This window comes from Chiloscyllium plagiosum, unplaced genomic scaffold, assembly GCF_037043375.1.
Source record: "Chiloscyllium plagiosum isolate Xiang-an unplaced genomic scaffold, Cpla_swu_hap1 HiC_scaffold_24, whole genome shotgun sequence".
NCBI lineage: Eukaryota > Metazoa > Chordata > Chondrichthyes > Orectolobiformes > Hemiscylliidae > Chiloscyllium > Chiloscyllium plagiosum.
The window spans coordinates 17548870-17574975 of record NW_028270162.1 but is presented as its reverse complement, the minus strand read 5'-3'; the positions used below and the strand labels follow the sequence as shown (position 1 = coordinate 17574975).

The following is a 26106-nucleotide window of genomic DNA, read 5'->3' as shown; positions in this document are numbered from 1 at the left end:
AAGCGAGGCGCGCGCCCACCCAGAGACAGGAAAGGGAGCGAGTGCTAAGGGAGCCCGCCCGCCTGTGCACCCATGGGAAGAGCGCGCACCCTCTCGCCAACGAGAAAAGCGCATGGGCCCCCGGGAAGAAAGTGAGATGGTCGGCTACGAGGTTGAGGGAGAGTGGTCTGGGAATCAAATACCTCCTGTCCTTTGGAGGTGATCTTGTTTTCGCTTCTTGTGAGCCTGTTTGTCTATAATCAGTATGTCTTCCCAAAACAAAAGACAGAGAAATCTTGCCGAACAGGGTATGGCCCAGGGAAGAGCGGATTATGGCGAAGATGTGGGTCTGAACTTTCTAAAGGAGTAGCTAGTTAACGTTGGGAGACAGACCAAATCGCCTTTTTATGTTCACATCATTGTGGGTTCTTTATGCATAAATTCGGTGTTGATTGTTTTAGAATCTTGTCTCGTACGAACTGAAATTTATGCAAATATTAGGATTAGGAGCACGAGTCTCTGTTCTGACACTCAGTAAGATCATGGCCAACCTGCTAACTCTTCATTCTTACCTACTCGCCACTAACGTGCCAACCGATCCTTATCAAGAATCTAATTACCTCTGCTTAAAAATATTCAAGGACTCTGTTTTCACAGGTTTCAAACACTGTTAACTCCCTTTAGGAAAACTAAGTCCTCCTCTTGTTAAATGGACAGTCCTTTATTTTTGAGCATTGACACTTTGTGCTGCACACTCACTTCATATGATGTGTTGAATTTGTCACCTCTGTCAAACTGAGCAGAATATCGAGAATGGTTGGTTAAATGTGGATTGGCCTGAAGTCCCTTGAAGCCCTTAACAAAAATTTTTTTTTCAGTTTTGTGGTTGAGAAGCATCAAACAGACAGAAACAAAGTCTCCAGGAAGAAGTCATGATTTGGAGATGCCAGTGTTGGACTGGGGTGTACAAAGTTAAAAATCACACAATGCAAGGTTATAGTCCAACAAGTTTAATTGGAAGCACTCCAGCTTTCGGAGTGTCGCTCCTTCATCATGAGTCTTTCATATAAATTCATGTAAAACTCCGTTATCTCACTTTTTAGATTAGAATCAATCTAAACATCATTGCACAGACAGAGAACACGGGGCTAACACCTTCAACATATTATCTAGCTAACACCAATTGTTACAGTTAATCTGAGAAGTAACTTTTTTTAAAAAAGTTTTGTGATTTACATGTGAAAAAAGTGAAACTATCGTAGTATTTGAACAGATGAAAGACTCAACAGACAATCAAGGTATTTTTCAATGTATAATTTCAGTTACATCACACTGAACTTTTGCTATAAATTGTGTGTTTTACAATTGTGTCCTCCACAACCACCTGATGAAGGTGCTCTGAAAGCTAGTGTGCTTCCAATCAAACCTGTTGGACTATAACCTGGTGTTGTATGATTTTTTTAATCCAGGAAGGAGGTGTAACTGGAATAACGTTGCGTTAACACAGCAGTGTGACGGTATGCTCTGTTGAGTTCCCTAGTTTTACATTGTGCATTCTTTACTACAACATGCTTTCACCATCTGGCAAGCTGTCAGATATTTAACAAACATGTACAAAAGATCTTGGAAAAACCAGCCAGTCAGTTTCAACCAGGATTTCTGTTCCAAACAGATTCATTGTTTCACAGTGATAAGATACTTGGCCATGCCCTGAAATCCTTATACATTACATTCAGGATCTCAGCTGTGTCACTGGTAGGAGGTCCTTCTCTATGGAGAGAAAAGACAATGTGAGTTGTTTCTCTTTGCAGCTAATTACACAGTGACATGCAAGCCAGTAATTTCAGGAACCCAAGCAGAGAGAGGACAGTCAAATTTAGCTCTTCGTTCTGAAGAAGTCATACCAGACTTGATACATTAACTCTTGTTTCACTCTCCACAGATGTTGTCAGACTTGCTGAGTTTATCCAGCAATTTCTGTTTTAATTTCTTGAGAAACTCAGCAGGTCTGGCAGCATCTGCAGAGAGAAATGTGAAATTAACATTTTGAGTCCAGTGACCCTTTATCATGGAGTTAGGATCCTTTAGTTTCTTGTGATCATTTGTCAGGCTCTCTGGATTTTAAGTGCTGCTGGACTTGCCACGTTGTGTTTTCAACCCTTGAACAAAACAGTTTGCTAGGCAAATTAAGAGGACAGGGTCTTGGGATCCTTTGTCAGGGTCATTGGACTTGAAATATCAATTCTGTTTTTCTCTCTACAGATCCTGCCAGAGTAATTTCTGTTTTTCTTTCTGGAGAAACTCAGCAAATGTGACAGCATCTGTGTAGACAGAGGGTGGCTGTGGAGGGTTGTTTTTCAGACTGGAGGCCTGTGACCAGTGGAGTGCCACAAGGATCGGTGCTGGGTCCTCTACTTTTTGTCATTTACATAAATGATTTGGATGAGAGCAGTTAGTAAGTTTGCAGATGACACCAAAATTGGAGGTGTAATGGATAACGAAGAGGGTTACCTCAGATTACAACAGGATCTTGACCAGATGGGCCAATGAGCTGAGAAGTGGCAGATGGAGTTTAATTCAGACAAATGCAAGGTGCTGCATTTTGGGAAAGCAAATCTTAGCAGGACTTATACACTTAATGGTAAGGTCCTAGGGAGTGTTGCTGAACAAAGAGACCTTGGAGTGCAGGTTCATAGCTCCTTGAAAGTGGGGTCGCAGGTAGATAGGATAGTTAAAAAGGTGTTTGGTATGCTTTCCTTTATTGGTCAGTGTATTGAGTACAGGAGTTGGGAGGTCATGTTGCAGCTGTACACGACATTGGTTAGGCCACTGTTGGAATATTGCGTGCAGTTCTGGTCTCCTTCCTATCAGAAAGATGTTGTGAAACTTGAAAGGGTTCAAACTAGATGTACAAGGATATTGCCAGGGTTGGAGGATTTGAGCTATAGGGAGAGGCTGAACAGGCTGGGGCTGTTTTCCCTGGAGCATCGGAGGCTGAGGGGTGACTTTATAGGGATTCACAAAATTATGAGGGGCATGGATAGGATAAATAGACAAAGTCTCTTCACTGGGATCGGGGAGTACAGAACTAGAGGGCATAAGTTTAGGGTGAGAGGGGGAAGATATAAAAGAGACCTAAGGGACAATTTTTTCATGCAGAGGGTAGTATGTGTATGGAATGAGCTGCCAGAGGAAGTGGTGGAGGCTGGTACAATTGCAACATTTAAGAGGCATTTGGATGGGTTTATGAATAGGAAGGGTTTGGAGGGATATGGGCCGGGTGCTGGCAGGTGGGACTAGATTGGGTTGGGATATCTGGTCGGCATGGACGGTTGGACCGAAGGGTCTGTTTCAATGCTGTACATCTGACTCTGAGTTAACATTTTGGGTGGAGTAACCCTTCTTTAGAGTTTCTCCAGCACTCTGTTAGCTCACAGTAGTTTGTTTTTCAATACACAACATAATTCTAGTAATTAACCTGTTTATAATATAGTATGGATATCTAGCTTGAATTTATATAGTACATTTCATGCAGACTTTGATATAGCTATAATATAAAGAATGTTCCAAAGTACTTTACAGCAAATAAAGTACTTTTGTAGAAAATACAGCAGCTATTTTACACACATCAAGGTTCCACAAGCAGCAGTGATAATGACCAGATATGTATCTGTGATGTTGGTGGAGAGATGAGTATGAGTAGAGATGTAGACAGAATAATCTATTAATCCTGATGCCCAAACTAATGCTCTGGGGGCAGGGGTTCAATCCCAAAACTAGTCTCAGTAATAGTGAACTAGAAACTCCCATTAATTGTTATAAAGACTCATTTATTCACTGATGTCCGTTAATGTATTTTAATCTGCCATAGTTTGGCCTACATGTGATTCCAAACATCCAGCCATATGTATTCTGAAGGGTCACTGGACTCAAAACGTTATCTGCCTTCTTTCCCCAGATGTTGCCAGATCTGTTAAGTTTCTCCATCGATTTCTGTTGTTGTTACATAATAATGTGATTGGCTTTTAACTGCACTCTGAAATGACCTAGCAAGCTGCTTAGTTCAAGAGGTAAAAATACAAAGTGCTGGAGAAACTCAGCAAGTCTGACAGCATCTGTAGCGAGAAAAACAGAGTTAACGTTTCAAATCCATTGAGCCTGACAAAGGATCACAAGAACCTGAAGAGACCTCCGTTACAAAGGGTCACTGGACTATGCTGCCAGACCTGCTGAATTTTTCTAGTACTTTAAGATTTACAGCTTTGTTTTTATTTTAGTTTAAGCAGTGATTGGAGATGGGCAACAAATGCTGACCTTGCCCATGACAACAATATCTCTTGGATAAAAAAAGCTATACTGTTTTTCAAAATTACGCCATGGGATCTTACTTGAGAGAATAGTGTGAGCCTCATTTATGATTCTGTACCAATGCCTCACTACTGCACTGAAATGACAATCAATAATCTAATCTAAAAGTATGTTATGCCAGAGACTGTTATTGGCCTTGCAAACAAGTTGGTTAATAATTCATATAATGATTACTGTATTGGAGAAGGAAAGGTCAAAAGCTATTTTCTGAACACGAGAGACTAAAATCAGACCTCAGCTGGAACACTTTATTTGATCTGTCTGTATTTATTTTATTTCAGACATTAGATGATCGACACAAGAAAATGCAAGTTGCGGTGATCGGTGCTGGTGTGATTGGTTTGTCAACAGCTCAATGCATCTTTGAACGTTTTCACTCTGTAGTCAAACCATTGAATATTGTGGTTTACGCAGATCAGTTTACACCACATACTACAAGCGATGGAGCTGCAGGATTATGGCAACCATATGTGCTCGATCGAGAAAACCCAGAGGAAATGTAAGAGAAAGCAGTAGGAAATCAGAAATTGAAATGCATTCCATTACATGACAATTAAAAATGATGCAGCAGTTTTATTTTATGTTTTAGTACTTACTAGTTTTCCTATATTTTTACTTTTTTCTTTATCTAAAGATTTCGGCTGTTGTGAGGATTTAATTGCATTGGTGTCAGAAGCTTTCTGGTTGAATATTATTAATGAGTGATTATAATCATTGGCTTATTATTTTGAGCCTTGCAACCAGGTATAATTCTGTCCTCCCCATTTCTTACCGAGGTTTCTGGCTAGTGAGCAGGAGCAGCAATCCAAGCAGTTTTTTTTTCTGTAAGCTCAGATTCACCAAGCTCAAGTGTAAAACTGTAACTACTGCCTAGCTCAGACTGACAAACCAAACCTTAATCACTCATTAGTTAGCGAGGTGGAAAGCCCCATTGTTTTGGCTTGTTGTTACTTTGAAAGAAGTAGAAGTTTTTTTAGAAAAGAAAACTTAAACTAAATATTCTTTGCAGAAAGGTCTAGACTGAGTCCAAAAGTACCATAATGTGAGATTTATTGTAGTACATAAATGAGTTTCAGTAAGCTACATAATATTTTGTTATGCTATAACTGTGCTTCTAACTGACCTGCCTTTATTTAGTGAGTTTATAGGCTTTGTGGTCTCTCCTGTGTGTGCACAGACAAGCCAAGAAAATCTGAAGAAGAAAAAGTATAAACTCATGTTGTCACACTACATGGTTAAGTGAATTGCTGCATATTGTGATATTGCAGTGTTCCACTTTGAGCTTTGAAGTCCTTTAAAGAAAGTTAGTACAGATAAACAACCCTTTATCCGAAATCCGAAAAGCTCCAAAGTCCAAAGGTTTTTTTGTGAATGTTTTTTCTCATTACCAAGGTTGTTTGGCTTGCAAATAGTTAACCCAAGTTGACACTCACTCGATGCGTGTCACTCAAATGCGACGTGGTGGTAGTGGAGGGGGGGAAATGTGACCCAGCACTAGCAGGCCTCAATTCTGTCTCAAGGCCCGTTTTACTCGGGGAATCTGCTCCTCCGGTAAGATTTTTTTCAAATTTCACCATCAAACTGTCACTTATTCAGAATTTTTCGAATTTCAGAATTCCGAAAACCAGCTGGTCCCAACCAAACATTTCGGATATGGAATTGTGCACCTGTAGCAGTTTACACTTATACTCAATAACTGCAGTAGAATAGAACTGATAGTGAACTATAGCCCCACCGGTGTATTTGAAGTCAGGGATGGGGGAATGTAAATCAAATGGGTTGCCAACCTGGTGTCTGCCTGTCTTTCAGCTTATCGAGGCCTTTAAGTGGACAATTAACTGCCACCAAGGGCCTTTTTTGATCCACACTAAAATATTTCAGTCTGTGGGGGGATGAAGACAGATGGAAGGTGACCAACTGGGAGTTTTCACTGCACAGATTAATGACAGGCAGGAAGGAAAACATTATTTTTGGCAGTTTGCTTAACCTGTACCCCCCCGTCCTCCTCTCCCAAAATGGTGCACTGCCTTTGTCCCCTCATCCATCATGCGTGATTCTTTCCACCCTCTCCTCAGTGAGTCTCCCAGCCATGCCTGGAAACTTCTGGAATTGCATTATCTTCCTGGGAACTGCTTGTGGGCCTAGTGATGACTATTCTCTTCTGGTTCTCCTGAGGCAAAACCAATCAGATTGATGGGGTGCTAAGATGGAACTTCCTTTCCCTGATGAGTGAAAGTCTCACACTTCCCTTATTAAGGTTCTTGTACAGTGTTATTGTTATGGGTCAGCTCCACTTCATCTTAGCACAGTGGCAATGGGTTTTTAGCTTAGGAAAGGGAGAGGTTAGGGTGCTGTGAAATCCACCCCTTGATCTTGGCGCTATTGTATAAATGTAGCTGTGGTCCCTATGGTAATTTGAATAATATGCTGTAATAGTAATTTAATATTTACTTCATTTTTTTTCTCTTTTACTCTATTGAAATGTTCTACAGTTGGTAAACATTTACTTACGACATTGCTTGAGTGTAACCATGGATTGTGTCATATTTCCTTTTGTTGTAACTGCAGCAAATGGAACAAGGAAACATTTGAATACCTTCTGAAGTTTGTGAATTCACCTGATGCCAATGAGATGGGCTTGTTTTTGCAGTCTGGATACAACATCTTCAAAGAACCACTGCCGGTAACTATTTATTCCAAATATGAACATGTTTAATTAAAACAATTGTCTTCCCACTGTGCTCTTTGCAGCCTTGTAATTGTATTTCTGTTATGTATCATGAAGGATTAGTGAACATAATCTTTGTGGATATGTGTTCTTTCTATTTCTTGAGATTTAACTTCTCAATTTTAATGGTGGTAGCACTGCTGCCTCACAGCACCAAGGACACACTCAGTACACAGCAACCTGCTCTTTCTAACTATGAGTATTGATCTAAGCTCATACAGGAAACGTATTGGCTCCGTCTTAATATCATTTTACACCTACATCATTCTAAATGTCAGTGAACCTGTCTCAATGACCACTAATCTCAGAAAGCTAGGTAAATGGAAACATAGCCTAATGGAATATAGTTTTGTTTATCAATACTCACACTATCTGTTATCAATTGAGATTATGGTAAGGAAACAAATATTAATTTGTGTGATTGTAACATTTCAGGACTTGAGGAAAATTAATCTTACATTCTTTATTCATTTTTCTTCACTTTTCTTCACAGGACCCATCCTGGAAAGATGCTGTTTTGGGGTTTAGACATTTGACAGAAGAAGAACTTAAATTGTTTCCTGGATTTAGGTATTTATTTTCCCTAAAACCATCCTAAAATGTTTTTGCAGATAGTGATATTAGTGTGTTCCTGGAATGCAGAAGTTGAATCTAAAGTTACTTCTGCTCCTATGTCTTATGGTCTTATCTCTAATTTATCCATGGACATTGGTTTGAACTCCAGGTGGACAATCTTTTAGTGCAGCTGATCAGCAATGAAAGTTAAAACTATTAATCCAAGTTAGCAATACTCATTTTCAATTTTGTACTGTGTAGGATTATCAATGACCCTTTTTCCAAACACCTACCTGCTGACCATGCTGATAGTGCTAAACTCCTATTCATGTAGATTGGTCATTATCATAGTTGGAACAGGTGATGCAGCAGCTACTCCTTTAAGGAACAGTAATTTGCAGCCACTGTGCCTGAGTTCCCATTCAATTCAATGTTTTTAAGGCATATGTTTTCAGAGGAGAAATTAATTTGTATTTTGGGCCCTTTCTTATCTGAACAGACCAGAGTAATCAGCTACGTGCAAAATTGTGCTCCCTCTTCATTAAACGTTAAACTATCAGTACTTTTTGGCTTTAGTACTTTTGAAACTAGGACTTATTTATTATAAGACAAAATACAAAGCTTAATAATTAATCCTCCTGCTATATCCTGTTAGTAGTCATAGGTAAAGAAGTGTTCTCCTAGATACTGCTCTAAACCACCTACCATTCATCAACTTAAATGCAACTTTTTCCTGGATGCAATAAGTTCTAAAACAAAAAGGTCATAGGACTTGAAGCATAAACTCTGTCTTAGAGTAAATGGTCCAAAAACATTAGCCAAAGAGCTAAGATTTAAGTAGAATATTCAGCAAGAGGGAAGTAGTCTCTATGCAGAGAGTTTTAGAAATTGAATTTCAGCAGTCAGGACCAGAACAGCGGTGAGTGGTGGAAATTGGGCATGTACATGACACCAGCTGTAAAGGCACTGAAATCTCCAAGAGCTTTAGGGCAGGAAGAGATTACATGAAGAGGAATGAAGACATGGAGGGATTTGAATGTGGCATTCTTCCTAAAATTATACATGTCATTTTAAACATGTGAGTTTAGTGTCTCACTACAAAATAAAATACAGTGAAACAAGTTGAGGAACCATGTCCTCTGTTTCCTACATGTAATGAAATTGCAAAAGTTTCATAAATCATGGGTCTACAGTTTCATATACTGAATAAATCTTGCCCACCACTGGGTTTTGGACCGACCCTAAAACCAGCAAATCAGCTTCTCACTTCGGGATGTTCTCTGTTTTGCAGCTATGGGTGGTTTAACACTGCACTAATGTTGGAGGGAAAGAGCTACTTACCATGGTTGATGGAGAGGTAAGAAATAATCCTTTTTATCCATATTATTTCTGCTCATATTTAACCAGCTTTCAATTCATGCTTGAGGATCTCAGTTATTTTGAGGACAACGGTACATGCCGCAAAATAAAATTAAGCCTTCATTTAAGGTTTTATCTAATGGAGAATTCTTCTATCCCGTTTCTGAATTGGGAGCCACTGCCGTAAAGGCCCAAGATTAACTGTCTATAAGCCTCACATTAGTGGTAGGGAAATTATTGGAAACGATTCTCAGGAACAAGATCTATATGCAATTAGACATTAACAATAGACAACATGGTATTTTATGAGGAATGTCATGCCTCATAAATTTGATTGTGTTTTTTGAGCAGGTGACGAAGATAATTGAGGGATAAGTGCTTGATGTTGTCTGCATGAACTTCAGTAAAGCTTTGACAAGGCCCCTCATGGCAGACTGGCACAAAAGGTGAAGTCACATGGTATCGGGGCGTGCTGGAAAGATGGATACAGAACTGGCTTGGTCATAGGAGACAGAGAGTAGAGGTGGAAGGATGCTTTTTGGGATGAAGGGTCCAGACTACTGGTGTTCCACAGGGACCAGTGCTGGGACCTCTGCTGTCTATATAAATTATTTAGAGGAAAATGTGGCTGGTCTACTTAGTTTGTGGACAATACAAAGATTGGTGAAGTTGTGGATAATGAGGAGGATTATCAGAGGATACAGCAGGATGTAGATCAGTTGGAGACATGGGCAGAAAAGTGGCAGATGGAGTTAAATCCACACAAATGTGAGGTGATGCATTTTGGAAAATCAAGTACAGGTGGAAATTATACAGTGAATGGCAGAACCTTTAGGAGTATTGATATGCAGAGGGATCTGGGTGTACAGGTCCACAAATCACTGAAGGGGGTGGTACAGGTAGATAAAGTAATTTTTTTTAAAAAAGACCTGTGGCATGCTTGCCTTCACTGGAAGAGGCATTGAATATGAGGATAGGCAAGTTATACTGCAGCTTTTTAGAACTTCAGTTAGGGCACACTTGGAATATTGCACGCAGTTCTGGTGACCACACTACCTGAAGGATACGGATGCTTTGTAGAGAATGCAGAAACAGTTTACGAGGATATTGCCTTGTATGGGGGCTTTTGGCTATGAAGAAAGTTTGGGTAGACTGGGTTTGTTTTCATGGGAAGGCAGGAGGTGACTTGATAGAAGATTATAAGATTGTGAATGGCATGGATAGAGTGGGAAAGTATGAGTCTTTTTTCTAGGCTGGAGGAGTCAATTACTAGGGGACACTGGTTCAAGGTGGGTGGGTGGGGGAGTTTAAAAGAGATGTGTGAGGCAAGTTTTTCACACAAAGTATGATGAGTGCCTGGAATGTGCTGCCAGAGGAGGTAGTGGAAGCAGACACAAAAGCAGCATTCAAGAAACACCTGGACAAATACATGAATATGAAGGAAATAGGGGGATATAGATACTATACGTGAAAATAGTTTTACTATGGAAGGGCAAAGTTTGTTGGCGCTGGCTTGCAGGGCTGAAGGGCCTGTTCCTGTGCTGTTTTGTTCTTTGTTCAGTGACTGTAGTGCCTTCAACAGTGATTTCTCATGAGTCCTATTGCAGCTAGAAAGCATTGAATAACAAAGAAAATATGAGATGGTTACTTTTTAGTAGAGATAGCGTAAAGTTTATTCCTGTACTGTAGATATTCTATAAATACATAGAAATACAATTTGAAGTGATGGTAGGGATTCCAGTGACAAACTTCACAGGCATTTTTTGTTTATTTAAGGTTAAAAGAACACGGAGTCCGGTTTGTCCAAAAGAAAATACATTCCTTCCAGGAGGTATTCTTGATTGATTGGTTTTATGACATATAATCTCTGAGATACATTTCTATGCATCATTATGCTGCTTGTATATCTATGTTTTGGGATATTAGTGTATTCTTACACATACATGTATAAAACAAAGTATCTTTGGTAGTTATCTCCAGATTTTGATGTGGTAGTGAATTGTACGGGCATTCGAGCACAAGAGCTGCAGCCAGACCCAGAACTGATACCTGCTCGAGGACAGATCATAAAGGTGAGTGAGTTTACTTTACGTCTTATAATCACTGGGGGAATCAGAAGAATAAGTGATCATTCTTCTTTTCCCATTTCATTAATTCTTCACAACAAATACCAAGTGAGTGCCAAAAGAGCACTTTTTTCACTTAGAGACAAAAAAACTGCAGATGCTGGATTCCAAGGTTGCCAAGCAGGAGGCTAGAAGAACACAGCAAGCCAGGCAGCATCAGGACAAAGCATCTGCAGTTGTTTTGTCTTTAATCAAGTTTGTACCACTGTGAAGTCTTTTCAAAAGCTTTCACGAAGACATTTCTCAATATGTATCTGTAACTAGAATGCTGAGTTTCCATGAATTCTTTGGTGTCTAACACCCTTGCACTTAATACACTATGTGTGATAGTTGTGTTAATGTGCAAGTTAGCACTAACAGAATATATATCAGACTGTCTTTACCGAAAGCAATGGGAGTGCCAAATCTGTATTGGCATAAATGCTGATCTGAAACCACCTGGTGCATGGGAAACCGTGCTAGCAAAATATTCCTTTTGCAGTTTAATTTACTTGAATTCACCCACTACAGTTGGGTTAATTGGAATTTTATTCCACAGAAATACCATTTTAAAACTGAGTAAAAATGTATCCTGCATTAACACTGCTGAAAATATCTGAATATTAGATTGCTATTTTCATGTATAGTAGTAATAATTTGGCAAATAATTTACCATAGTCCTAGTATTGCTCCCAATATATTTAAAATACAGTTATACAATATTTTTCACTTGTTTCAGGTTAGCTAATATTTTAGTCATTTAATCTCACATCTATTTAAAATCTTCAGGTTTATGCACCATGGATAAAGCACTTCATTATTTCACATGATCAGAGGGCTGGAATTTATTCCAAACCATATATTATACCAGGGTAAGTATAAACAAACCATTTAAAGGACTGATAGCTACAATGGTAACTATTATGAACCTTAATAAGGGAGCAGTTTGTCTGAATGAAAAAAATAAATAAATGTTCTGATAGTCGGTCCTCTTGAATTTTTCCTTGCTTTTTTTCCTTTGGACAACATGATTATTGATTTTGATTATTTCTGACCTTCTTCCCCTCTCGGCTCTACTTCTTCTCCTACATTTATTTTTCAACATTTTATTTGAATATATAGCTAAAAATGGGCTGTGACAGAGAGCTTTATAAGCTAGTTATTCTTGGATCTATAAAGATGCTAATCCAGAAAGAATTTTGTTCACAGAATAAAGTAATGACAAAGCAGTCTTCCTTCAATTCCGGATAAGCCCTTCTTAATTTTTTGATCTATCCTTCCCTGTACTGATGTTGATGGATGCAATCAAGCTATGAAATATGAAAACAGCAACTTTCAACCTTTAACTTTTTTCCCTGCTGAAAAGTATCAATACTCTTTATATTGTATCTTTTCGTAGTTCATGTGTAACCTTCAGAAAAGCTGGGGTACTTGATGAACAAAGACTCAGGATTTGTTGCTTCCCAAATAATGAACTGTCTATCAACTAAACTTTTGTGACGAGGATTAGAGTTAAATAGTTAACTGGAGCAAGGTCTCAGTCTGTGAAGTGATCAATTTGAGAGACAGCATCAAAGTGTGATGTCACAATGAAACAGGTAAATGATTGCTGGGTGAGTGTTTTTTTTCTTCTAAAAACAAGGGTTATTTATTAGTATTTGTAAGGTCCTGTTAAGTGTTGATAAAGTTTCTATCCATGATAAAATCTGTTGACTCGAGAAGGGATCTTAACTATAAATGATGATTAAAGATGGCAAGGCAAGGAATGAACAGTTTCGGCCTATATTCTGTGAAATTAAAAGAATGAGGGGAGATCAAATTGAGGATTTCAAGATGATAAAAGGTGTGGTAAAATAGATGTGGAGAGGATGCTTCCTCTTGTGGGGCATCCTAAGATCAGAGGTCATCATCTTAGGGTAAAGGATAGCAAATTTAAAACAGAGTTGAGAAACTGCTTCTTCCAAAGGGTTGTGCATCTGTGGAATTTGCTACCCCAAAGTATGGTGGATGCTGGGACAGTGAGTAAATTTAAAAAGGAGTTAGACAGACTTTTAATTGATAATGGGTTGAAGGGATGTGAAGAGAAGGCAGTAAAATGGGGTTGAGGAGCATATCAGCCATGATCGAATAGTGGAGCAGGTTCAATGGGCTGAATGGCCTAATTCTGCTACAATATCTTATGAACTTATAATGTGCTGTGATTTCAGGATATGGAGCTACTGGATGCCTGTGTGATCCAGGGCAAATGCATCAGCAGTAAATATTTGCAACTTGAGGTTCGGTTTTATGGATTTTAAAAGGTTGAAATGAAGAAAACATATTTTCATTTTATACTTTTGTAGATTTGGCAACCAGATTTTGTCAGTCAATGATAATACTTAGTAAGATTAGAAAACAATTGTGGATAGCATAATGGAAAGAGGCCACATTTGAATGAATGACAAAATTTCTCATTGATAAAGAGGATAATTTGGTAATTATGAATTTAGAGATATGGTGCAAATTTGAGCATAATGGGTTAGATTTTCTGAGAAGTGACAATCACATGCAGATTGTCACTTCACTTCTTTTTTGGGGCTATTTTCCCTGGAGGGTCAGAGGCTGAGGGTGACCTTGTAGAAATTTATATAATTGTGAGAGGCATAGATAGATTGAATAGCCAAGGTCTTTTCCCCAGGGTAGGGAAGTCTAAAACTAGAGGGCATAGATTTAAGGTGAGAGGGGAAAGATTTAAAAGGGACCTAAAGGACAACTTTTTCATGCAGAAGGTGGCGCATGTATGAAATGAATTGCCTGAGTAAGTGGTGGAGGCTGGTATAATTACAATATTTAAAAGGTATCTGGATAGATATATGAATTGGAAGGGTTTAGAGGGATATGGGCCAATGACTGGCAAATGGGACTAGATTAATTTGGGATAACTGGTCTGCACGTATGAGTTGGTTTGAAGGGTCTGTTTTCATGCTGTACAGCTCTATAACTCTATGAACAACAGAGCTTCACATTCCGGACAAGAGATGCCAATTTATGGTTCCTTCAGAAATGCTGAACTGTACTTCCATTCTAAAGCTCACTCGTAACAGAAGGAATATCAGAAGGCAATCAATGCCCCCTTTTTTCATAGCTTCTGTGAAAGGATAAGTACATAAGTTGGTGTGAGCTTAAGGTGATGAGGTAGGGTGTTAGGTAGGTAAAGTGACAGGTCAGGCAAGTTGCCAGGGCAAAAGGTGGCAAGGGACCAGGTAAGTCGTTATGTGTTTAAGGTAGGCTGGCATGAGTGGGAGATATCAGGTTGGAGGCAGATGGTGGGGAAGAGAAAGGTTATTGTAGAGATGATAATAATTGTACAGTATGGGAAACAGGTTGGGCATACTTTTAAAAGTTGCTGCGTATGGATTATGAATATGCATTTTCTAAAGAACTTGTAAAGGAACCAGGTACCTTTCGACGATAAGTTGCAAGCTATGAGGATCAAACCTTTGCATTTGGCAATTTGTCTGATTAGAGACACCAATTAGTAGACAAATGAATAAAAGCTGCCAAAGAGCAAAAATTGCAAAGCAGGGAGAACTTTTTGTCTGTGACAGACGTGGCACATAGCAAACAGGACATAGAGGAATAGGTATATCATTACAGACATGTAAGTTTAAAGCAAGGATAGCGTCATGATATTTTGAAGGTAAGTTGGGGCACCAAGATAGAAGAATAGATTGACCTAAATTTCACCCAACAATTTTTAAAGTTTTCTTGGTTTTATGGAAAACAGATGTTTAGATATGGGGTCAATTGACATTAAAGCTGCATTTCTGCAGAGAGGTCAGCTTAAAAGGGAAGAGTTCTTCACCTTTCTAAAGAGGAATCCTATGCAAAACGGACATTAAGTTAAGTGAATTCATACATGACCTAAATGCTATCTATAGAGTCTGGTAGACTCTATAGACTCCCCAGTAAGGACTGTCTTATTAAAATCCAGTTGTCTTCAGTTGAAACTAGACCCTATCATGATTTACTGGCACCATGAAGGGCAGCTTTCAGGAACCTTTATAATGGATGTTCAATTTTTTATTTTGTCTGCTTTTTGTCATTTATGTAAATGATTTGGATGTGAATGTAGGAGGTATGTTTAGTCGGTTTGCAGATGACACCATAATAGGTGGTGTGATGGACAGTAATGGACCTATATCTCAGAGTACAATGGGACCTTGATCAGGTGGGCTGAGGAATGGCAGATGGAGTTTAATTTAGATAAATGTGAGCTGTTGCATTTTGGTAAGGCAAACTAGGACAGGACTTACACCAGTAAATGGTGGGTCCCTGGGATGTTTTGGTGAACAAAGAGACCTAGGGTTACAGGTGCATAATTTCTTAAAAGTGGAGTCACACGTAGACAGGGTGTTGAAGAAGGTGTTTGGCAAGCTTGCCTTCCTCGGTCATAACATTGAGTGTAGGAGTCCGGATGTCATGTTGTGGTTTTACAGGACATTAGTGAGGCCACTTTTGCATTTCTGCAGATAATTTGTTTGCCCTTCTATAGGATGAATGTTGTTAAGCTTGAAAGGATTTACAAGGATGTTACTAGGACTGGAGGGCTTGAGCTACCAGGAAAAGCTGAGTGAACTGGGTGTTTTTCCCTGGAGCGTCAGACACTGAGGTGTGACCTTATAGAGGTGTATCAAATCATGAAGAGCCATGATCTTTTCCCCAGAGTAGGGGAGTCCAAAATTAGAGGTCATAGTTTGAAAGTGAGAGGGGAAAGATTTAAAAGGGACCTGAGGGGTAAAGTTTTGAGCAGAGGGAGTTGCATGTCTGGAACGAGCTGTCAGAGGAAATGTTGGAGGTGAGTACGATAAGAACATTTTAAAAGGCATCGATATGTATATGCGAATAGGAAGGATTTAGATGGATATGGTCCAAATGCTGGCAAATAGGACTAGGTCGGATTGGGATGTCTGGTTGATGCAGATGAGTTGGACCAAAAGGTCTGTTTTCATGCTCTATACTCTATGGTGTGAGAGCATTGAATTTGTAAACTTTGTCATAAAAGGGCTGAAAACAGAATTCAAAATTTAAAGTCAGACTTCAATGGCTTTTAAGTACACGGACTGGCTATCAGGCAGAATGATCAAGTGTCGCTCAGCATCAGCAATCTTATTTAGAAAATGTTAGCCCCATTGCAGTTAGTCAAAGTAGTGCCTCAAAAAGATGCAGCGGCTTTCACAACTGAACTGTCATAATTGCAAAGACTAATTGGGAGCTGAAATAGTTCAACATCCAAACAAGGCAAGATGACAGTTTATTTTTAGTTAAGTATAGTAATGAAAACCTCATGCAAATGATATTATTCAAGTGAATGAAAGTTTTCTTAAAAAAAATTAAGTTGCAGCATTGTATATTGAAATTTCCATAATTGAAAGATGCCAGGAATATGAAATCTTATTTATCTTACTGATGCAACCTCTCTGATGGGTTCTCCAATACAGGAGGGTTTATATTTTCCCTTTTAGAAAAGTGACGAAAATTTGAGAAGCGAAAAAGATCAAAAGAGTTCTGAGAAGTACCTAGCAGCAGAAACTCTTGTTGAGATGGTCAATGTGGTACTTTTCTTATCAATAATATTAGAAGAAACTCTTAAAAAGGGATTCAGCAGCAAAACCCATGGATTGGCATTAACCAAAATGCATGAATTTAAAAAGACTGCACATTGAGATTGTAGCTATTTGTTTTCAGAAGAAAGGAGCAAGCTCCAAAAATATTAGAAATACTAGAAAAAGGATGTTTGGAACTGTAATGGGCACTAAATAAAGCAAACAGTAATATAATCTCTCTGCATTTTACTTCAAAAAGATTTGAAAATCTGTAATTATCAAGTAGGATCCAGCAAGGATGCAGAGACTAATTGAAACAAGAGAACAGGTGATAATTTGGTGAGCACTTGATGAGAAAAGTTGTATATGGGCAACCAGATATTCAGTGTTCTTGGAGTTCTGTGATTTGTAAAGTGGAATAAAACATTTACTAGAAAGTATATACTCGACGGTAACCAATATTTTAACCATTGCCATTTCACAAGGTTGAGTGCCATCTTCAACTCGAAAATTGCCTTGCAGTCAGTTTTGCTGTTTTTTTAAATTTTAGAAGCAAATTAGTAACTGTGGGAGGAATCTTCCAACTTGGGAATTGGAATGAGGAGAATGATCCCAAAGACCACAACATAGTGTGGGAAGGTGGATGCAAACTTGTACCTAGTCTGAAGGTTGGTTCTAAACATTTTATTCCACTATATTGGAAATCAGAATTCATGTGGAGAATAATAAAAATGTGGAAGCCATCTATATGAATGCCTGTCAATTCATTAAGGAAATAATTTTTTTCAGAATGCCAAGATTGTCGAAGACTGGACTGGACTTCGACCTACCCGCAACAGGATTCGAATAGAGCGACAAGTCTTTAATACAGGGCCAAAGAAATTTGAGGTATGACACCAAAACAGAAAGAATAAATTTTAAGAGTGATGGCCCAAACATGGATAAGAGATTTAAACTCTGGAGGTGGGGCAAGAATATCTGCTCTTGGCTTAAATTTGACCATGTGTGGCATCAAGGAGTCCTAGCAGAATTTGAATCAGTGAGACTATGTGCTAGTTGGCATTATGTCAAGCACAAAGGAAGATTTTGCTGGTTGCCAGAGGTAAATTATCTTATCCCAGAACATCACTGCAGCAGTTTCTCTGAGTAGTGTACTAGGCCTAACCCCCCCCCCCCCCCCCCCCATCACAAGGGCAGAATTAAGGATGTTTGCTGATACTTGCACCATGTTCAGTACCATTCATTATTCCTGAAGAAGTCCATGTCCATATGGGCAAGACTTGCAGAACATGCAGGCTTGGGCTGATAAGATGGAAGTAACATTTGCTATTGGTAGGAAATGACTGTTTCCAACTAGAGAGAACCTAACCAACTCCTGCCTTTCAATGGCTTTACCATGGCTAAATACTCCACTATCAACATCTTGGGGTGACCATTAACCAAATTGGACCAACCATATAAATTTGGTGCCTACAAGATAATGTTAAAAATTATGAATTCTGCATGGACTAACTTATTTCTTGTCACTCTAAGTCACAAGCCAGGAATGTGATGGAATTGTCTTCCTTTATCCAGCTGGCTGCAATTCCAGTTACACTCAAGAAGCTTGAGACCAGAGATGAAGTAGTCTGCTTGTTTGCCACTCATCCATTACCTTCAACATTCATCCTCTTTACTGTTTAACAGATTGAAATCCATGGGTTGAATTAGGCAGCAAAAGAATTTGAGATTGTTTTAAATTTTATTGTATTGACCACAAACACCAGTATCTGACTCTTCCTCCTGGATCCTTTATCCAGAAGCCACAGCTGACGCCACTCCCGCCCCCTTGCATTTGGGAGAAACCAATGTAAAAGGTCACTCAACTGGCAATAACAAGTACTGCTTAACAGTGACAGTGTTACAAGAACTAAAATTCAAAAATGAGAAAGGGGAAAAACAAAGGAAGTGAGGTAAACTTATTCAAAATGTCATTGGAGAAGCAAATTATTCACTCCAGCCCTTGGTGCCTATCTATCTGAGAAACCTAGCTCTGTGGGCAGTGGCTTAGTGGTTAGCACTACTGCCTCACAACACCAGAGACCCGGGTTCAATTCCCACCTTGGGCAAGTGTCTGTGTGGAGTTTGCACGTTCTCCCTGTGTCTGTGTGAGTTTCCTCTGGGTGCTCTGGTTTCCTCCCACTGTCCAAAGATGTGCTGGTCAGGTGAATTGGCCATGCTCAATTTTCCTTAGTGTTAGGTGCATTAGTCAGGGTGGGTTGCTCTTCGGAGGGTCGGTGTGGACTTGTTGAACCGAAGGGCCTGTTGCCACATTGTAGGGAATCTAATCTATTTCGCCTTTTTTTTTGTTTTACAAAATTACCAAAACACTGAATTAACACACAATAAATGCTGACCACCAGGGGCAGTGTATCCATAGAAATCTACCACTAAATTTACAAATCACTTCGTGAACAAATTGCAAGTGTAACAATAAGAAAAGAGGACAAATGAAAACAGCATAGATGAGAGAAATTGTATACCATAACCCCTGTGGTGCCTCCCTGACTCAAGAAAACTAGCTGACCTTTCTTTTACATTTACCAAATCATCTGATCACTAAACGCTACTCACCATGGGGCCTGTGATAATAACAAAAAAAATTAGAAAGAGGTGAAACCTAGCTCTCTGTTTATATAACATAATAAATGCAAATAAACCCATGATAAACAACCGCAAACACATACACACTTCCCGAAGCACCAAAAGCAATTCAAAGACAATGAATTACTTATGAGTTATAGTTTTGTTTGCAAACATGACATTTTATTTGCTTATGGCAAGGTGTCACAAAATGCCAAGAGATCACTGATCAATTAATTGGTTTTAAATGGTGTTGACCAAAATGTCTGCTTTCTTCAAACAGTGTCAAGCAAGTTTTTTCTTTAATCTGAATAAGGCAAGTGTGGATTTAGCTGTCTGTTATATACAGAGCTTTATATTAAATTCCATTGATGCAATGGGACTCAATATCATTATTCCATTGATCTGATATCAGCTGTCTTACCCCAGCACCCAAGGAATTTCTACACTATTATCTGCAAGTAAGCTTCTCTGAAAAGACCGCATACCCTCAGACCTACACTGAAGTATTAGCCTAGATTACATGTTCAAATCTTGTAATGGAGTTTGTGCTGCAGTCATCTGATTTATGGGCAACAGTGGTACAAGCTGATCATTATAAGGAGAAATGTGACACAGCCATCGATCCCACTAAATTAACTTGAAACTTTCCCTAATTATTGTAGGTTAGGTGCAATGCTACTTAATTCTGATGACAGTGGAGTGGGAATTTCATCATTCCATTGCAAATTCACCCTGATCAATACTCTTAAAGCTTGAAAAGTAAGTACGCAAGTCAAAGTTGGATTCAGAAGTAGGCAGGAGCAAAAAAGGACTTGCTGGTCTTTGTATGAGTGTTATCTCAACTCAATTTTGCAGAGATGTGTTTGGGGACCAGATGGTTACTCTGCAAAGTGCTGAGCAGACTTAGTAAGATTACAATTTGCAATTTACATTGGGTGGAACCCAATTTAGGTGGAGACAGTTTTTCAGCAGCATGCCAGGAGACCAATGCTCCAGAAAATCCTAAAAAAAATCTCTGCCTTCTGAGTCAGGGAGAAGCCTTGAAGAAAGGTTCCCATCTACCCAGCACTGCTCAACCCACAGTGATCACCCTGCTGCTAAATCTATATTTTCATCTAAAGCTACAAAGTGTTGGAGATGTTGCCTCCATGTTGAAGGGGTCCCTCTCTTACTACTATTGTAGCCAACTGCTCCTTTCAAGCTGGTAGCCTCTAAATACCCCTCCAGCTTTGTGAGCTCACCCACCATCCTTAATTAGATTGAGAACCTGGTCTTTGGTCATTAATTCACTGCCAGAAGCAAAATTAAAAGTGACTGTTTCCAGGTCCTGAAACTGTCCCCGGGAGAACAATCTCAATCTCGGTTTCCTGATCTTAGAACCACGGTATAAAAGGCAATGCAAAGATTCAAGTGAATTTGCTTTCCTTTGGAAATGAAGAACACTTTTAGAGGTTGTACATGTTATGCATCAGGCCAGACCCCCTCAAAATATTTTAAGAAGCTAGCCTAGACCCTAATTTTTTATTTTAAAGGTAGGTGTGCGGTGGACATTCCAGGAGTGATGCAGCTGGTCAACCCACTTGGTTTTAAGCAAAACAGAATTTAGAATAACTTAACTAGTTGAAAACTCAACTAACTTAATATAACAACTTAACTGAGCAACTGTTCCAATTCCTGCAACATCCCATAAACACATTCCTTGGCAATAGGTAAATTCAGATATCAGTTTTTACAGGATGAGGAAAACACTTCCAAAGAGACATCAGAGAAAAAGCCAGTCAGGAACCATCTGCTGAAGCTTGGAACCTTTCTCCACTGCAGCAGCTTCTTACTGTTACAGCTAAACCAAACTAGAAAAATCCTGAAGTGGGAAAACTGGCCACTCCCCTCTCGTTGTTAAATTAGGCTCTTGCCCAGACATTTTGACACCTCTGCCTTTACGACCTCTCTTGAATAAAATTGAGGACAAAGTAACCTTGTTAAATTAACAGCATCGTCATAAGATTTTGAATTTTAAAATCATTCTGCAATTCTTGTAATTGGAATAAAGAATATCAGTCAGTGTTTCTGTGATGAAAGATTTGTGCTTAAAGATCTGGTGTCCTTATCAGTTAATAGGGATGTTAGCTTTTGGCTGAGAGACTCCCCTGCAGGCTCCTGACAAGAAAGAACATTTGTAATTTTTCCAACAGGCTGGTTGAAGAAACTAAGTTAATAAAGTTTTAGAAGGATGTGTGAGGGATATGGAACACTTAAATAATATTCCGTACCCACGCTGGGTGATTGTTAGAAACAGGAGAATTTCAGCCCATTCAGCCTGTTGACCATTCAATATGATCATGGCTAATTTGATCATGGCTCCCAACTCGACCTTCCTGTCCATCTCCTGATTGAAGTGTCCCTTGTTTTATTTCATCAGATTTGATCGTCCTGCAAGCTATTCAGAAAGAGGTCTTTAGTTTAAATTACATACGTAAATGACTGGCCATTTCAGCAGTGTTCACCATGATAAAATATAACATCACCATCTTCTGGTAAAATTAGATTACTTCATGAACAAATACTTGCCAGAATTTCCACAAAACAAAATAAAATAGTATATAAAGTTAATTATCATGTACTTGTATTATGGGCTTGAATTAGGCACAGTGGCATATTTGGTAGTGCAGACTCCCATACCTGATTTTTCATGGCAGTTGAAGCCACTGCTAAACTGGTGTTTTAGACTCTGTCTGAAATGGATGCAGGCTCATTTTCATATTGAAATGAGATTCCTGCACTCTTTGTAGACATGGACTCCTCAGTTCATCTGTTTTAGTCAGAGCTTGCAGTGGGTAAAATAATTTTTTTTTTGCAGAGGTGAATGCTCCTTCTGATTCCAGACAATTGCAATCCATCCACTAGTCTTAGAACATTATCTCTGAGCCTTCGTGTGATCCATAATTCTTAAGGCATAGACAAGGAAACTGTGGCGGTGATGCCCGCAACTGCTTTGAGTTATTTTGGTTGTGCCTCAAGATGATTTTCTTTTGGTGTACATTGCTGAAATAGCACTCTGAATAGGCACCTGCAACTTAAATTATTTTGACCAGGTTTTGCCAAAGAGGAACACTGAAGAATATAGCAGCATGCATTTCATAAATTCAAAAGTAGTGGAAGTCAGAAGTGGGACCATCATAACCTGAAAAAAAGGAACCACAATTAAACTTTAAAACGGAAGGGAGACTACATCAGAATTTTAACCTATGTCACCTAAATGTATGGTCAAATATATGTATGCATCTTCTGTTGTTTTGTTAATTTCCAGCTTGCCATTCTTTTTATTTTCAGTATCTAATTTGTTGATCTCCAATCATATATTTTTGATTTGATGCATAGAAGGGCCAGAATCTTCCAGTTTAATCATGGTCTCTTGATCTTGTAGGTGATTCACAACTATGGTCATGGGGGTTATGGTCTGACTATTCATTGGGGCTGTGCCATGGAAGTAGCAAGCATCTTTGGAAGGATCCTTCAAGAGAAGAAACCAAGCTGGAGATCCCGGTTGTAATGATTCAAAGCCACACTTACCTGTCTGCCTTGCTGTCACTTCTGCTTTTTCAAATGATGATGATAAATGGCCCCAAAACAAGTAGAAACTTCTCCTCGTTAATCCAGATTTTCATGAATTGGAAAGCCTCCCAAGATATTTGAAAATGACAGACTGATTCTGCCCCCATTCTTGGCACTTCCAAATTTCACTGGCACAGGATATTGTTGTGGGTAGTGAACCCATACCCTGCATTTTATTTTTTTCTTAATTATTCACTCATGCAACGTGGGCGTCACTAGCTGGCCAGTAGTAATTGCCTGTCCCTACCTGTCCTTGAATGGAGTGACTTGCTAGGCCATTTCAGGGGGGAGTTGAGAGTCAAACACATTGCTGTGGGAGAGGAGTCACATGTACGCCATACCAGGTGATGATAGTGGACTTCCTTCCCTGAAGGACATTAGTGAGTCAGATGGGTTTTTCAATAATTAGCAATGGTTTCACAGTTATCAGTAGATCCTTAATTCCAGCTATCTGTTTCCCTATTGAATTCAATTCCACCATCTGCTGTGATGCAATTTAAACCCAGGTCCCTGGAACATTAGCTGAGTTTCTGCATTAATAATCTAAAGATAAAACCACTAGGCCATTGCACCCCTGTATGAGGATAGGCATCTCCTAGCACATGCAATTTTCATGGAATTGGGCCAGGTTCTGGAGGAGGTGTCAAGAGCAATAGACTGGATTCAGGAATCTTTTCAAAAGGTTTTACCTGTGCTACTTCTATGCCTTCCATTCTCCTCCATTAGTGCCATCTCATGTTGCCACACAACTTCCTGGCCCCTTACTGCCTCAGTGCCTATTCCTGTTCTACCCAACCCCTTCATGCAAACCCACCATCTTTCTCTGCTCGTTTACCAAATATGCACTGTGGGCAGAACCAGTGAACCATATAGTAACAATGTCAAGTGTAAGACTACTCAGAAAAAACCCCATTCACAGTTGTTTAAGAAAAAGAAACCCCTGTTCACAAAACCATTTAAAAGGTTCAATGAGACAGATTTTTAAAGTATAAAATGGAAAGGCTTTAGCACTTAATACCCCCAAATGTTATGAAAATAAACTTTAAATCATTAACATAGTGCTTCCCAAGCTTTCTCCCACTGTGACCCCATTTCAGCACTTGAAAATTATTGCTAAATGTACACATAATTCATGCCAGATACTCGCTGGTGAACTTTGGAAATTTGTAGTAGGGAATCACTGTGTTAATCGTTTTGTGGCCCAGTGCAGTGGTACAAATTCACATTAATGTGATTTTGTTCCTTACTTTTTTAAACGCTGATTTTTTTTTCTTTCCAGTCTACATTTCAGACATGACAGGTGATCCAGAGCACTGCTCTTTTTAAACTGTCCGGATATCCCAATTTGTCTTGGTCTGACATGATAAATTGTCCAGACAAATGACAGGAGAAAAAATTAGTATCCTAATTCTTTAATCATGTTAATCAATTTCTTTTAAAGAGAAAAATCTGCAGCTTACACATGAGCATTAATCATAAGCTGAATTATCTCACCAGCTGCAGAACTTTTTACATTTAAATTGTTCTACTGTGAGTTTTATTTGCAGTGTTTCATAGTATCAAGCTATTTTTGTCTGCTTTTTGTCATTAAGAGAAATGATTTGGATGTGAATACAGGAGGTGTGGTTAGTAAATTTGCAGATGACGCCAAAATTGGTGGTCTAGTGAACAATGAAGGTTACCTCAGAGTAGAACAGGATCTTGATCAGTTGGGCCGAGGAGTGACAGATGGAGTTTAATTTATCTAAATGTGAGGTGTTGCATTTTGGTAAGGCAAATCCAGGGTAGGACTTATACAATCAATGGTAAGGTTCTGGGGAGTGTTGCCAGACAAAGAGACCTTGGGATGCAGGTTTATAGTTCCTTGAAGCTGGAGTCGTAGGTTGACAGGATAGTGAAAGTATACTTGCCTTTATTGGTCAGTATATTGAATATAGGAGTTAAAAATCACACAACACCAGGTTATAGTCCAACAGGTTTAATATAGGAGTTGTGGCTGTACAAGACATTGGTGGCCATTTTTGGAATGCTGCATTAAATTCTCATCTCTCGGCTATAGGAAAAATGTTGTGAAACTTGCAAGGATTCAGAAAAGATTTACAAGGCTATTGCAAGAGGTGGAGGATTTGAGCTATAGCGAGAGGCTGAATACGCTGGAGCGTCAGAGGCTGAGTGGTAACTTTTTCGAGATTTATAAAATCATGAGGGGCATAGATAGGGTGAATAGCCAAGATCCTTTTCCTAGAGTAGGGGTGTCCAAAACTAGAGGGCATGGGTTTAAGGTGAGAGGGGAAAGATATAAAGAGACAACACTTTCACATAGAGGTGGTGTGTCTATTGAATGAGCTACCAGAGGAGATAGTGGAGGCTGGCACAATTACAACATTTAAAAGGCATCTGGCTGGAAACATGAATAGGAGGGGTTTCAAGAGATTTGGGCCAAATTCTGGCAAATGGGATGAGATTAATTTACAAAATCTGGTCGACAAGGACAAGCTGGACCAAAGGGTCTTTCTCTGCAGTACAACTCTTATGGTTCTGTGGCTTTAAGTTTTTTAATTGAATCTTACCAAGTAGAAATAAAATGTTTTTATAATGGGATCTGCAATAATTGAAAATAATCCATCCAGTCAATAATTACTTAAATGTTGAAAACACCTTGAATGTATTTAGTGAACTAAATACAAATAATAAGACAAATTTAGGTTTAGAAATTACTGACTTCAAAAAAAACTTCATGAAAATACAGCTCAAAAATATATTCATACTGCACTTTTGATTTTTCACAAAGCATTATTGTAATTGTTATATTAAATCTAAAAAGTACACAACCTTCATACTATCAGAACGTGAAAGAATGAAGAGTGAGGCCAGTGGCTCGTTGATGTTATGTTATTATATCATCACATTAGCAACATGGAATGAATTGACAAGAGTTCTTTTGACAAAAGTAACTAATCTGTTAAACATAATTGACTCCGCCAAACAGAATAGTGTAATATAATATTGTTCTTTGCAACAAAATTGTTGTGAGTTGATATCATTAATATACTAATGTGGAATAATGAATTTATTCACTTAAATTGCTCACCTATAGAAATTTTAAAATTCTTTACAAAAGATCTCAATAAATTGTAAATGAAATACAAAAAGATTCTTTATTTAATAAAATTATCTTTTCATATTGCAA

General features: G+C 38.8%; 1 protein-coding gene across 1 annotated transcript; it reads left to right on the top strand.

Moving 5' to 3' along the window:
- The first annotated feature begins 62 nt into the window (after nt 1–62).
- Nucleotides 63–26106, top strand: LOC122562572 (D-amino-acid oxidase). Its single transcript, XM_043715527.2, has 11 exons — nt 63–198; nt 4629–4846; nt 6916–7030; nt 7569–7645; nt 8922–8987; nt 10766–10820; nt 10960–11061; nt 11884–11966; nt 17230–17347; nt 17469–17567; nt 22729–26106. Exons 2-11 carry the CDS (start codon nt 4653–4655, stop codon nt 22852–22854), a joined length of 1035 nt encoding a protein of 344 aa, XP_043571462.1. The 5' UTR covers nt 63–198; nt 4629–4652; the 3' UTR covers nt 22855–26106.